Below are 15,819 nucleotides of genomic sequence, written 5' to 3' on the forward strand. Positions count from 1 at the left end.
GCATTTGTTTATGTATTTATTTCTTTTAACGAGGCTTTAGCCAAAGTTGATTTATATCAGCATGTAAAATAAAAATACACACAAATTAAATTATATTGACTTAGAATCCAAAATGTTGACTGATGGGAAAAAAATGCGAAATATTGGAAATTTTCTATCTGAAAAGATATCGACGGATATCGCTTAACGCAGTTCGGTATCTTTGATAACAGAATTCGATATAATTCTGTGCTAATGATTATTCTGGTAAAAATATTACAGGCTTTGTTATTAGCCATTTAGATAGATTTAGATAATCGTTAGATATACCGAACAACATTGGTATCATTGGTATGATAAAATCACTCCAGGAGTTGATTTTCATTTATTCTGAGTCCATCTGATGAGTTGCCTTCGAAATGGCCATTCCAGAGCAGGTTCCCGAAATGGAACATGGTCCTAGAGATCTGGATTCACAGGCCCAAATATGGTGACAAACGGCTTTTTTGCTTCTTACACTAAAAATAGACCAATTTTCCAAACCTTTGAAGGGTCAAGGCCCAAAATCAATTTTTTCAAACCTGACTCGTTTTTGAGCTTCTCTGTAAAAATGCTATGCTAAAAAAGTATTGATGATTACAAATATTTTTAAAGCCAAACGGGTTGTTTGATTGGTGTGACGTCTTCGTCAAAGTTGTAGATAATAATTTTGTTTTTCTAAAAAAATTTTTGAGAAAAAGAAGTTTAAGAAAATTTGATATTTCTGCTCTCTGAAAAACTTATTCCATCTAAATCTATTTTTTTCTGTCTTAAAAAACTACATAAGATTAGCTGAACATTGATAGATTGAGAACAAAAAAAATTTTTCAGCAAAAAATTAAAGCCAGAATGTTTGGTTTGATTGATAAAACGTCTTCAGCAAAGTTGTAAACAGTCCTTTATTTATTGTTTGTTACTATCTTTTAAAACAATATATTTATTGTTCTTTAAAAAAAAATATATGCAAAAATATTAATAATGAATTAAATATCTCAAAAAACTCACTTTTCATGAATCATTTCTTCCTACGAAAACTACACATTATGATCTTACCAATGACAGTTTTTTATTTTGTAAGATTTGGACCACTGCGACCATTGTTTTGATCTTTTGTGGTAACCAATGACAGTTTACTGAACTTGGAGAGATAAAAAATAAAAAATAATTGTCAAGAGTTGCTAAATTTTTTTTTTAAACTTCTTTTATGGTGTATATGTTTTTTTCAGAAGGACAAAATTATTATCTACAACTTTGTCGGAGACACCATACCGATCAAGCAAATTGTTTAGCAATCCTTAGCATGTGAACGGTTCGTTTGACCGGTATAGTGTCTTCGGCAAAGTTGTAGATAATATTTTTTTTCCTTCCGAAAAAATATACACTGTGAAAAGGGCTTAAAAATCTAGTTGTTTTGACAATTTTTTCTATTCAAATTTGGTTAACTATTTTTATGATTTGCTTATGATGTGAAGTTTTTTTGAGATATTTAATTTGTAATTATTTTTTGTGTCTCTTTCTGATTTCAGAAAGACAAAACTATTATCTACAACTTTACCGTTTGATTTTAAAAACATTTGTAATCATCAATTCTTTCTCTACATAGCATTTTACATAGTTTCTCAAAAACGAGTCGTAATTTAAAAAAAAAAAAAACAAATTGTGCTGTTGCATCTTTTGTCCATAGAAACATCCAAAGTTTCAGTCAAATCAAAAAATAGAATTGAGAAAACAATGTTCAAACTGGGGCCTAATTGTGAAATTGTATTGCTCACCATTGTTTTTGTTTAGAAAAAATCACAAGAAGGTTGTATGCAAAGCCACGACCGCAAGTTGAAGTAGAATACTTTTACAAGAAAGATAACCTGGCTGCTTGCGTGTCAGTCATTTTATCTAGTAAATAAACGTTGACCGTTCATTGGCAGTATTGTAATTTCTTTTTGTCTGATATTTTGAATGAAGTTCATTGGATATTTTTAAATGTTGTGCAAATGAGAAGTTGAAGTGCTGCCGAATTGTAATATGCACATTTAATACGACATCATTAAACGGGAACGGAACAAAGGCTACGGTTATGCAGAACGCGAATGCCGGCGCGACGGATTCGCCTTACCGTGGTGAAATGTACAGCTCTTTTTAAGGCGAAGTAGAGCTATACATTTCAACAGATTTCGTCTTGCCGAATCGCATCGCGCCGTTATTTGCGTTCTGCATGACCGTAGCCAAACACTATGCGACGCAAACACGTGATAATAGTCAGAGTATGCATGTAGATGAAGATATTGAACTTTGGATTATAGCGCAAAACGAGAAAATATTAACTCTTCAAATATCATTTGTGTTCTTCAAATTTCAGTTGTTTAATTTAATATCCGATGAAATGTTTGTTTATTATCTGATGAAGCTCTAATATAGGCCAAATGATGCATTACCAATTTACTAGGTCCATAACTCTGCCGACCGTGCTTGGGAAAGCGCGGTATAACGACCAATCATAGGTCGAATTTTGTGTTTAGACAAGGCTTAAGAGTTTTCAATAGTACAATAGTTCGAATGATAAAATTGCAATTTCATGCATTTGGTAGGAATCTTAGAAGATTTTCTAATCGATTGCTGCAAAAACGAAGGAAATCCATCGAAAACAAACCGATTTATTAGCATTTGAAATTTTTCTCACTTTTTTCAGTTTTAGATTTTCATTTTACATCCCTATGCGAACTTCCTGAGAGAAGTATTCCAATTCAAAATTAAATCTTCATTAATTCAATTGTTGTCCTTATAAGGACAATTGTTCAATTTATCATAGGATGTAGTAATCAAAGAAATAGTTATCGGTTTCCGTTATACTCTACTAATTTTTTTGGAAATAAATATTGAAATTCAGTCCGCAAATATATATTTCGACTGTAACGTACAGTCTTGCTCAGTGCTTATGTGGACTGGTAAAGAGCAAAGCGTAAATCCTGTTTTTTATTTGTAGTAGGTAAAATGAAAATTTAGCACTCTTAATTGGAGTTAGGTAGGGAATTATGCGGTCGATTGTTTACCGTACCATGTCTGGGGTTTTTGGGAAGCAGATTGAATAGCCATGAGGGGTGATTACCTGCGTCTTTATTGAGCAGCGTGCATGAGTGTTGTTTATAAATTTCTAAACTTTCAGCTACGTCTAATTTCCATAAATTATTAACGGGCGGAGGAGGTGAATGTTATCCGAAGTTAGTGGATGTTCTTCGTTAAAAATATGTTCAGCAACTTTTGATTTGAAAAGGTAAGGTGGGGCATTTTTTGAAACTTTACTTGCTTTTGTCACTTCTGCGAAATGGTCTTTGAAACGTATCCCTAGGTTACGTTTAGTTTGTCCAATGTAAACCATGTCACAGTGACCGCATGCAATTTTATAAATTCCAGCTTTGTTCAGGGTATCAATAGGGTCTTTGGTAGACCCCAATTTTGTTTTGAGTTGGGTATTTCTACTAGTGTAGACAATATCCATCCCAAATTTTCTAAATTTTGAACGAAGTGGGCGTGTCAAGTTAACGTCATATTCAACGGCTACCCTTTTCAGATCTTCTGTTATTGGGGTGAGTGTTGTAAAAGATTTCCGAATTTGAGCACGCTTCTTTTTATCAACAATGGCTTGAATGATACTTTCATTGTAGCCATTAAGTTTAGCAATTTCGAAAATATATTCCAGTTCCTTTTGCTTGGCTACTTCACTTAGAGGTAAAGTTTCCATGCGGTGGATCATATGATGGAAAAATGCCATTTTATGCTGGAAGGGATGGTTTTGAAGTGTTAGGTATTACCCGTTTTGTATTCGTGGGCTTCCGATAAATTTCAAATTCCAAGTCCGTAGACTTTCTGACTACAACGACGTCCAAGAAAGGGAGTCTGTTGTTAAGTTCTTTTTCAATTGTGAAGTTTATATTTTTATGGGTATTATTAAGGGATATGAAAAAAGTTTCAAGATCCGCCCTTTTCAAAATACAAAAAATATCATCCACATACCTCCACCATCGAATTGGTAAGATGTTCCTCTTCTCTAATGTACTTTCTATATTTGCCATGAAGAGCTCACATAGAAAGGGAGAAAGAGGATTCCCCATTGGTGCCCCTTTAGTCTGTTTGTGAAATTTACCACGAAATGTGAAGTAGTTTTCTTTCATGCAAAGGCGTGAAAGTTTCAACAAACTGTCAACTTTCTTTTTCCAAGTATTATCAAAATATTGGGAAAGAAGCCAGTCCTCTAAAAGGTTTAAGGTTTCATTCACTGGAACGCTAGGAAATAAGGCCGTAACGTCAAATGAAACCATTATCTCATCAAATTGGATGTTACCCGAGGATCTTAAATTTTCAACGAAATCTCCGGTGCTCTTTACTGATCGACTTGGAAATTTCTTGGGCATGGCTTGAAATTCTTTTACCAGCCATTTAGCCAATTTTTCTGTGGGAGCCCCTACCGCTGAGTTAATTTCTCTCATTTCATTTCCAGGTTTGTGAATTTTGGGGAGACCCTTTATTCTTGGAAGAACTGGATTTGAAACACGAAGATTTTGTAACGCATTACCCAAAACGGGTTTGCATTCTTTTATTGTATTTTCGACACGTTTTACCATATCAGCAAGAGGATTAAGTCGCAGTTGCCAATATGGACCTTTATCAATTTTGTGGGTTATTTGTTCATCATAGTCAGACTTGTCCATGATGACGGTTTTGTTCCCCTAATCTGCTTTTAAATAGAAAACAGGTTTTTTACGTAATTCCTCAACTGTCTTTAGACGAATTTTCATGACGTGGCAGTGTCTTAGTAATTTTTGAAAAAATTTGGCGTACTTCACCAGTTTGTTCTGTGGAAAGTTTACAACTGTCCATCCCAGCTTCTATATCGATGATCGATTGTTCAATATTGGGTCGTGAAGGAATTGCGAAGTTTAGGCCCATATTTAGAAGATTTTGCTGGGGTTTCGTTGAAAATTTAAGATCCTCGGGTAACATCCAATCTGATGAGATAATGGTTTCATTTGACGTTACGGCCTTATTTCCTAGCGTTCCAGTGAATGAAACCTTAAACCTTTTAGAGGACTGGCTTCTTTCCCAATATTTTGATAATACTTGGAAAAAGAAAGTTGACAGTTTGTTGAAACTTTCACGCCTTTGCATGAAAGAAAACTACTTCACATTTCGTGGTAAATTTTACAAACAGACTAAAGGGGCACCAATGGGGAATCCTCTTTCTCCCTTTCTATGTGAGCTCTTCATGGCAAATATAGAAAGTACATTAGAGAAGAGGAACATCTTACCAATTCGATGGTGGAGGTATGTGGATGATATTTTTTGTATTTTGAAAAGGGCGGATCTTGAAACTTTTTTCATATCCCTTAATAATACCCATAAAAATGTAAACTTCACAATTGAAAAAGAACTTAACAACAGACTCTCTTTCTTGGACGTCGTTGTAGTCAGAAAGTCTACGGACTTGGAATTTGAAATTTATCGGAAACCCACGAATACAAAACGGGTAAGATACAATAAGGAGAGTGTTTTTCGAGCAGCTGCTCCACATAGTTTTATAGTGATTGGATGCTCATTAGGGATTTATTCATTGGCATAGTGCAAATTATATTTGGCTTGTATCTAGTTAAACTTGAAGTGAAAATTTGCCAGTAAGATCAAAACCATGCATCGCCGTTTACAGTGTTAATGTGCTATCTCTTTTCAACGAATGAAATGTTGTATGGATTAAACGAGTGTGTGAAGGCATACATGCATGTTGCCACTATACTTCTATTTAAAGAAAAGTCCAAAAACGATGAAAACAACTGGAAAATGCAGAGATGAAAGCTAAGTATACGTTTTGTCTTGTCTGTATTGTAAAGTGATATGTTGATGCTTGTTTCTAGTTTTACTTTATGTGAGAAAACAGATACAGAGAGATTTTGATTTCATCGTTGAAATTGTGTGCGCGGTATTTTTTTCCGCAGAGTTTCAGTAACAAGTTTTAATTTTGTCCACAAAGTGTTAATGTGGTTTGTGGAGTTTGGAGTATGTGTTTCTCAGGAATCATATGCTTAGATTTTTTGATTGTTCTAGCTTTTGACCAGTTGTTTTACATAATTTGTTATATTTATGACTAGTTCGGCACTTTGTCAACAAATTTAAAATTATATTCAGGCTTATATGTATATTTTCTTTTATTTAATTGTTGAGGCTTTGGATGCATGGAACATTGCCAATTTTCATATTTATTAGGCGTATTAGGCGTACATTGTTAAGAGATAATCGACGTAAACGCCGAGTTCCTGCGCGTATGTGTCGGCCGGGGGGATTAAAGCGGTTGTTCGTAACGCTTCGGTGTAAACGCGTATTCAGCCCGGACGAGTTTTGCTGATATATGGACTTCCGGCGTGTGGTGATTTCGCGAAGTGAACCCAGATATTTCATCATATCTTTCTCATCTCCATCAACGTTAAGTCGGAGACTGCTCGCGCGTTGCATCTAAATTATTACATCGGAAATCGAAGTAGATTTCGTTCAGTCGATAAATATCATTTCAACCCCCGCGTCGGTACCTTCCATGAGGTCGTATTATCTACAGATGGATCAACAACGCGCAATAGTTTTAGGTATAAAGAGCATAACCTTACGAGGAGATATACGGTAATTTGAGGTTGTCTCGGTTTAGTCAAAAATCCTGTATCCTCGCGTACGTTTTATTGTTGCGGTGTTACATTGTCAAACTAAATAAGTTCGAATCAATTATAAATATAGTGGCGGATGTAATAAACTTGTAGACGCGGCACATGTTCTGAAGAACCCGACATTAGCGCATCGTTTACCAAAACGAACCCTGCTGTATACCTTCCCCTTTATCCAACATCCCAGTGATTTCTCGTGGAAGTGCAGAGGTGTTCTCGGCTTCCATAAAGCGAGTATCACGTCAACATATTCCTATACAAACTCCTTCTTTGACCAGCATTCGGATGCGGCCGGCGCTGGTATTGCCTAATATAGAGATTTAGGTCACCTGTTTTTACACATTGAGGATGCATGTTGGTCCCAAACATGATCTGTTGGTTCTTTGTGAAATTACAGCTGATCTGGCAATAACGGAGTAGCAACCGCGGGCGGTCAATCATGCTCATGCTCATGCTCAACCCACGAATACAAAACGGGTAATACCTAACACTTCAAACCATCCCTTCCAGCATAAAATAGCATTTTTCCATCATATGATCCACCGCATGGAAACTTTACCTCTAAGTGAAGTAGCCAAGCAAAAGGAACTGGAATATATTTTCGAAATTGCTAAACTTAATGGCTACAATGAAAGTATCATTCAAGCCATTGTTGATAAAAAGAAGCGTGTTCAAATTCGGAAATCTTTTACAACACTCACCCCAATAACAGAAGATCTGAAAAGGGTAGCCGTTGAATATGACGTTAACTTGACACGCCCACTTCGTTCAAAATTTAGAAAATTTGGGATGGATATTGTCTACACTAGTAGAAATACCCAACTCAAAACAAAATTGGGGTCTTCCAAAGACCCTATTGATACCCTGAACAAAGCTGGAATTTATAAAATTGCATGCAGTCACTGTGACATGGTTTACATTGGACAAACTAAACGTAACCTAGGGATACGTTTCAAAGAACATTTCGCAGAAGTGACAAAAGCAAGTAAAGTTTCAAAAAATGCCCCACCATACCTTTTCAAATCAAAAGTTGCTGAACATATTTTTAACGAGGAACATCCACTAACTTTGGATAACATTCACCTCTTCCGCCCCGTTAATAATTTATGGAAATTAGACGTAGCTGAAAGTTTAGAAATTTATAAACAACACTCATGCACGCTGCTCAATAAAGACGCAGGTAATCACCCCTCATGGCTATTCAATCTGCTTCCCAAAAACCCCAGACATGGTACGGTAAACAATCGACCGCATAATTCCCTACCTAACTCCAATTAAGAGTGCTAAATTTTCATTTTACCTACTACAAATAAAAAACAGGATTTACGCTTTGCTCTTTACCAGTCCACATAAGCACTGAGGAAGACTGTACGTCACAGTCGAAATATATATTTGCGGACTGAATTTCAATATTTATTTCCAAAAAAATTAGTAGAGTATAACGGAAACCGATAACTATTTCTTTGATTTCTCAATCACTCTGCTAAGACGCTCGTTATAGATTTTCTAAATAGGATGTAGTGTTTATCTTACATCTCTGTGTTATCTTGATAGTGAGGACTAAGGCGCACGGTCAACACAATGAGAAAGGTGTTTTCACATTGAAAACTAGACACGGCTTTACAGGAGGAAGTGTTGGCAAATGCATCTACCGCTAATACCACCGCTGTCATACGAAAGCGCGTCGTTTCATGTGGGGAATATCAAAAACGAAAAATGACGCGCGTCTAAGCATAACCCGAACTGTTTCGCCGTGCTGCTCCCGTTTACCTTTACATCGGCCTCAGGGAAGTACCAGCTGCATCTGCATCTACCGCTGAGGCTGTCACTATACTGCTATTGGTACCAAAAGCTATTAACTCTTCAAATAAGTGTGTTATTTGTTCTCAAAAGAACAATTGTTCAATTCAAAATCGGATTTACGCAATCGCATCTCTGTAATATTACCGACAATAATATTCTTCTGAACAAACTGATACAACTTTCCCATTAGGCCTCTGCCATAATAGACGCGAAAAGCGACGCGAACCGATTCGCTCAGCTGTAGGTTAACGTACAGCCATCAGTAGAGCTGTACATCAACCTACGGCCGAGCGAATCGGTTCGCGCCGTTTTTTGCGTCTACTATGGCAGAGGCCTTAGAGAAAGTTGCTGGCTGATGTATTCACTCCATGCAAGCCTGCTGCTGATGCTTCCCGCTACCACACTGAAACAGCATTTTAGTGAAGGGAGTGTCGTTGCATCAGCTGACCCTGCTACTATCGATGCTGATATACCCGCTGCAACAGCTACGCTATGCATAGCCATGCCACAGTTGTGGCCGCTATACGCTGGCCCAACTGCTGAGCACCTGCAACGCTATCCGTAGCCATGCCACAGTTGTGGCCGCCATTGGTATCCGCTGTACCTGCATCTGCTGGCCCTGCTGCTATCGATGGTGAGATCCGCTGAAACTGCTACGCTTATTCACAGCCATGCCACAGTTGTGGCCGCTATCCGCTATCGATGGTACCCACTGCTCGCTCCCGCTTCTGCTAAGGGAGGACTGCTGTCGTCGCTGTTCAGAACTACTATGAGCGGCTTCGACTAAAACAGGCTCTTATATAGGGATGAAAATAGGAATGAATTATTTTCCGTACGTGGTGGAATGATATAACTTGAAAAATATGTGTGACTTCATTCTGGTTCAGAACGATCATTTGATAAGCTCCACCTTTTTTTAGTTTCTAAAGTTTTTCCTCAGTTTCGTAGCACGGATGCACAAAAATGATTTCTTGTGAACAGACTTCCCGTGCACGCGCTTTTTTTTCAAGCGACGAGAGAAACCTTTCTCTCGCTCGTAGAATTTCCATGCTTGTGCGACGAGACGAGACACGTCACATGCAATTTGCAGGTTGCTCTTTCGCTTCTCTTTCGGTTCGGATTGCGATGCGCAAGGCGATGTTTCATCGCACTACGAACTAAGCGAGACGCCCGTACTGTACATACTTGATACAGCTCGTGCGCTACAGCTCGTGAGACTTTCTCGTGTACACAGACTTCCTGTACACGCGCTGAAACGACGAGAGGTTTCTTTTCTTCTTTTTCTTCGGTAAGAGACTGCGGCGCACCACACTTTGTCTTATCGCTTTACGAACTGAGCGAGACGCCCGTACTGTACCTTAGTGAAACTGTATATTAGAGAAATGACAAAGCACTCACCGGTGAGGAAACTGTCAACATCAAAACGGGCGAGCTGTATTATTTTGCATTGCCGTTATCCGTTTTGATGTTGACAGTTGCCTTAACGGTGAGTGTCTCTGCGTCTCTCTGGTGTATAGGCTGCCTACCGTACCTACATACGATATATGCCGTCAGACCCTTCTGAAGGTGTATTAATCGGAAAAATTCACAAAACTATATTACTACGATCAGATTATCACGAACCTTCAAAACCTGATTTGCAATATCTATACACTAAGGTCGCTTTTACGCGGTTTTTTACGTGGATTCCGGAATTTACGCGGTATTTTTTTTCTTGCGGATTTCGGTTCCTCTTCACTCGGATTGCAGAATTTACGCGGTTTTTTTTTTACGCGGATTCCGGAATTTACGCGGTTTTTTACGCGGCATGTATCCCCCGCATAAAAAGCGACTTTAGTGTACTCAATTCGAAAATTCTATCCAACATCAACATGTACTAGAAAATATAAACAATTTCAATGGTTTTACTATTTTTAACTCCCGAAAAACTTATGTTGTAATTTCAAACCACATTTTTTATCCTTAGAACTACAAAACAGAGTTCTATCATAAGATAGTCAATGACATCTAAACCGACGAAAGGAACACTCCTGTTAACCAACGTAACACTCTGCATCCGGTGCATTTTCGTACCGTTAGCATAATAAGTATAGTAACAAAACGTTCTTAATTCATGTTAACAAAAGTCGGATGAATTATTCACAGAATTTTGAATTGATAAATAAATAAACTAGGTTATATCATTGATAATTCTAACGGTGTTTTGATGCATGCTGCTATAACACCGTAAATAAAAAACAACATAAAATCCCCTGCCTGTTTCCTTCTGCGCAAAATCAATTTCCTTCTCGCACCATTAGCGCAAAGCAACATGCGAGGCAAGCTCGCGAGACGAGCTCACGAGAATTTGCACGCAAGCTGTTTCAAGTACGCGACGCCCATGCACCGCACTCGTTAAGTTGAGAGACGAGATATCTTCATGTACGTCGCAATAAAAATTCCCATGCGACGAGACATGGCTCGTACGAATGGTAAGTTTTCTCGCTCGCACGCTGCACACAGCACGAAGCGACTGAATGAGAAACGAGACTTGTAGCGCAAAGCACACTGTCTCTTCTTTGTGCGAGCGAGATTTCAGGAAGTCTGCTTGTGAACATTCTGTCGAGCCGGACCGATAGCACTCTCATTGAAGCAACAAAATAACATGTTTTGTGTCGTGTTGTGCAGCTTGGTTGCAGAAAATGTTCCCGTCCCCATGTCGCATGTAAGCAGATTATTGCGTTCAGTAGACAGTAGATAGTGTATCCAGCGAATAAACACCGATGGTGCTCTCACACACGCAACGGTTTTAACCCGTATCTTATTGCGGTTTGTAACATCAAGCGATTTCGTTTGCTCGCTGTTGCGTGTTGCATCATGTTGCAACTTGGCAGCTGGGAGACGACGAAATTCTGTTTATGCTGATTGATTGAATCGACTTCATATTAGCTCTGCATAGTCGAACTAACTGCTTTTGTGAATACGTACTAACAGGGCAGTTTATTATTCAATGTCGGTTATGCTGATCGCAGCCTTTGCGCCGCCCCTACAGTGGGGGGTTTACTAAATAAAGTGAAAATTAGACAACTACAACAGAATTTGATTGCATCCCGCACAGAATGTCTGCTTGTGTTGATGCCAGAAAATTATTAACCTCCAATTATTTTTTTATTTGCCTTGAAAAAAGCATGTTGCGGTTCAAAATCGGTTGCTAATTACAACCTTTGAGCTGCCCTAACATTGGGGGAATTAAGATACACGGACAACATGCACTGTGGAAGCTATTTCACATTCAGTAAATTAGACGGGTGCGACAAAATTAAATTGTAAGGATGCAACACAGAATGCTTGCTTGCGTTGACAAAAATTATTAACTTTCAATGACTTGTTTATTTGCCTTCAAAAAGGCATTTTGATTTCCAAAATTGGATTTCCTGATGGCAATCTTCAAGCTGCCCCAACAAGGGGGGAATAATGGCTGTCTGGCGACACACGCTGAGAAAAACCGCGCTGCTCCTGAGACGTGGTGACCAACCACAGGGCTAGTGCTGTTGCTAAGGAAGAACGACTTGTCGCTGTCTAGAACTATTATGAGCGGCTCCGGCTGAAGCAGGCTCTTATATAGGCCAAATAGCATGTTTTCAATTGCAAGGTATATGATCCTGTCGACCGTGCTTGGGAAGCAAGCATATAACGACCAATCAGAGGTCGAATTTTTCGTTTTGACAAGGCTTGACTATTTTCAATAGTACAATAGTGTGAATGATAAAATTACAATTATCTTATTTTGGGAAGAATCTTAGAAGATTTTCCAATCTATTGCTGCAAGAACGAAGGAAATCCATCGAATACTAACCGATTTATTAGCATTTGAAATTGGACATATTTTTCACTTTTTTCGGTTTTAGATTTTTATTTCACATCCCTATGTAGCCGAACTTCCTGAGAGAAGTATTCTACTTCAAAATGCAGCACGCAAACACGCTCACACTCATACATCAAAAGATTACGTGGAGTTAATAGCACTTGTACAAACATATCGTTTTAATAAGGTGTTATATTATCGCTTTATTTACAGGATGTATCTACCGAAGGGTCTCCCAAGAAAGATAAAAAGAAGAAGAAAGGCTTGAGGACTCCATCATTTTTGAAAAAGAAGAAGGACAAGAAGCGGATCGAGGCCTAGATAACTTTGGATAGCTGTTCTCACTGACGATTTTGTAAGAATTTAATTAAAAGATACCTTTTTTTCTTCTACTATACGAACGAAAAAGTGAATACATAATAGAAAAAAATCCCCCAGAACGAATGTATATGAGATGATAAGAACAAATATTCCTATTAATAATGACTATCACTCAGAAAGGCACAGGCACAATATAGCAATTGCTGCAGCAGTTTTAATAATGTGTGAAATGGTCAGATAAAATGCACCCTGTAGTTATAGTTGAGTTCAGTAATAAGTTTGTCTTCTTGCAAACCCATACTAGGTTTCCTCAAGAGTTGTTTCATGCTGCTGATTGCTAGCACGTGAAGCTAACTGTGTTTTAGGTTGTATAAGATGAAGTTTACTGAAAATAATTGTCGAAACTATGTTTTTAACACTGATAGTGATGGAAGAGTGCTGCAATTGGAATGGTGTTTCCGTTAATTTTACTTTGTGCTTTCAGGATATAAAACATCGCATGTACCATAACAACTACGATGCATGGCCAAACCTAAGAGAAGAGTGGCCAAGTGGCTTCTTTCTCTTCTTCTTTGCTATGAAACATATCCCCGGTTGAATATTATTTTCGTCTGCCTTACGCAAAATCCAGTGCAACCAGAACAATTTATTTATTCGATATTTTTATTTAACAAAAACACAACAAAGAAAATTGGATTACAAACAACATATAAAACAAAACAACAAAACTTCGTCCATATTTATATCATCATACTACCACTGCCAGACTTTTTTTTTTGTTTTTCTGACTTCTCCGGACTTTTTATAGAGAGCAGAATGAAAAATATTTGGCGAAACACTTAATTCCTGTTGCAAAATCAAGGGGAAAATTGCTTGTTTTCAAGAAAAGCTTGATTTCACTTTACCACGAACAACTAAATAAACAACATAATAATAAAAAGAATTACCTTCACTGCATTTTTGACTATTGCGTGAGATTTTAAAATTTGGAATATCTTTTTCAGATTTTTCGCATATTTTTAGCCACTGTCGATAAGGTTCTGCATTCTTGGGAAATCGATAAAATTTTACGACCAAACTCTTGGCACTTCATTCAAATTCTTATTTGCTTTTTTTGTCGCAACGAAAACAAAATTGTGTCCACAATATTTCACTTTTACTTACTCAATGATTGGGTCGAACACACGGGGATGGCACCGCTGTCAGCTACCACACATTTGACGCGTTACCAACATCACTGGCACTGGCACCCGAAAAATGGTCAGTTTACCCTCATCTTATGTTGATTCGGGCAAACCGACCAAATGTTGACTGCAGTTATTGACAGCTTATCGGATAATTTTGAGCAGTTTCTCAAGATTTTTGTATGTAATTTGATATTCTAAGTGATATTTTGTACAATAATTGTGCCCCAAAACATATAGAAGCAAATTGTGACGGCATAAAACGAAGTTTTGTGATGAACGGTACAGAAATAGATGTTCGATACGCTTGAAGGCTACCATACCAATCCCTTGGTCGAACACCAGCTTTTTTGCAACACGGCAAGCTGAACCCCTTTTGAATATTGTCACACACGCGTGCTGTCAAAATCAACCAATCACGTTTGGAGCAAAAAACCTGGAGCAAACCGAGTTATCATCTTGGCCACTCTTCTCTTAGGGCCAAACGAACATGCACTTTGAAACGTTACAATTGTCTTTTTCATCGCCTTTAGTATTACATAATTTTCATGAGAAGTGACTTGCAATAACAATAGCTCCCGAGCCGCACTTGAGTCGTGAAAAAATCGCTTGTTACCATTGCTTCTGACTTTTGTTGCACTACATGATGTGTATTCGGGCAACGTACATGTCCGGTGACCAGTGTTCATAAAATTTTAAAGAAAATTGATATTGATATCATTAAGTTCACCAAACAGTATACCTGTGCATGAGAATGAATAGCCTGCTACTCAAAAGGTATATGTAGCTGGTCGTTCATAGCACCAGGACCTCAATGAGCTCATAGCTATTTCGTTATATAAAAATTATAGATTCCGCGTTGGAATAACTGCAGTTAAACCTGTATTGTGAATACAAAAATTGGTAAACTCATGCATTGGAATGTTTACGGTAATTTTCGGTAGTTTACACCTTGTAACGCGTAATAACTATGAGCTTATTTACTTTCAAAGGTAGAATTTCGCAAGAGAAACGGTTGTTAGAATTGTAGTGATAATGCCAGCATTTCATCGAAAAAATGCTAACTCCGCTATTTCGATTGTAAGCTTCAAGATGTGTTTTAGTAACAAAAAAAAAATGACTTGATCCGTTAAATAAAAATATGTTTGATGAACAGCTGCGATTCTTTGCCTTCGTTTATACCATATCTGAAATACAGCAAATTCACGAAACATCTCATATCACAATTACCTATAAATCAGGAATATGATGTCTATCGAAATGCAATTTAATATCTGAGACAAATCGCGCCAAATGACCGATGCACATAGGAGTACGTAGAATAAAAACCTGGTCAAAATTATTTTAATGAGTTTTCATATAGCAAATGTGTCTTAACGTGGTTTTTTCTCTGTTAAGCTTCATATTTAGACATAAAAACTTATTATTAACAAGATTTCATCAAGATCTAATCACCTAGCAGTGATATATCAACTTCTCTCTGCTATTAATCTGCAATTCTAAAAAGTATAAATATAGTAAGAGCTTGTTCTAGTGAATACTTTTTTGTCAATCACTCGCTTTCAAAGGATCGTCTGATATGGCCTTAATAATGTTGGAAACCGCAGTGCTCCCAGTAGATCATTGAGTCATGGGAACTGCGTAACTCAACTCATCCAATGGTACACTGAAAAAACTGCGCACGCTCCATCCAAGTGTTTCATCAATTGAATATGAAAATGACTCCGCATTATTCTTTGAAGAATTTTTTTTATCGAATTCAGTCATTTTTCACTTTCGTTTCAAGTTGTCGCACACATCAACTTACATCCATGAGCCGCACTTCATTTACGTATGATTCCAACATCCCTTTCAAGTGAATTGTACTTGAATCTGCCCCACTGTTTCATCACAGTGATTATCATGTGCGAAACACTTTCGGTTGATTTGTTTTGTTTTTATGTGTCAAATGAAGTGC

The 15,819-nt window shown here is 37.6% G+C and overlaps 1 protein-coding gene across 3 annotated transcripts in view; it reads left to right on the forward strand.

The window, feature by feature from the left end:
* Window positions 1-15,017, forward strand: part of LOC129731397 (protein hu-li tai shao) — a 155,304-nt gene extending 140,287 nt beyond the window's left edge. For all 3 annotated transcript variants that reach the window (XM_055691371.1, XM_055691373.1, XM_055691372.1), the window contains one exon: window positions 12,571-15,017. In XM_055691371.1, the coding sequence (XP_055547346.1) occupies window positions 12,571-12,678 (108 nt within the window). In that variant the 3' untranslated portion in view covers window positions 12,679-15,017. The remainder of the gene's footprint in view (window positions 1-12,570) is intronic.
* Window positions 15,018-15,819: the final 802 nt, after the last annotated feature.

The sequence above is a fragment of the Wyeomyia smithii genome, chromosome 3, assembly GCF_029784165.1.
Source record: "Wyeomyia smithii strain HCP4-BCI-WySm-NY-G18 chromosome 3, ASM2978416v1, whole genome shotgun sequence".
NCBI lineage: Eukaryota > Metazoa > Arthropoda > Insecta > Diptera > Culicidae > Wyeomyia > Wyeomyia smithii.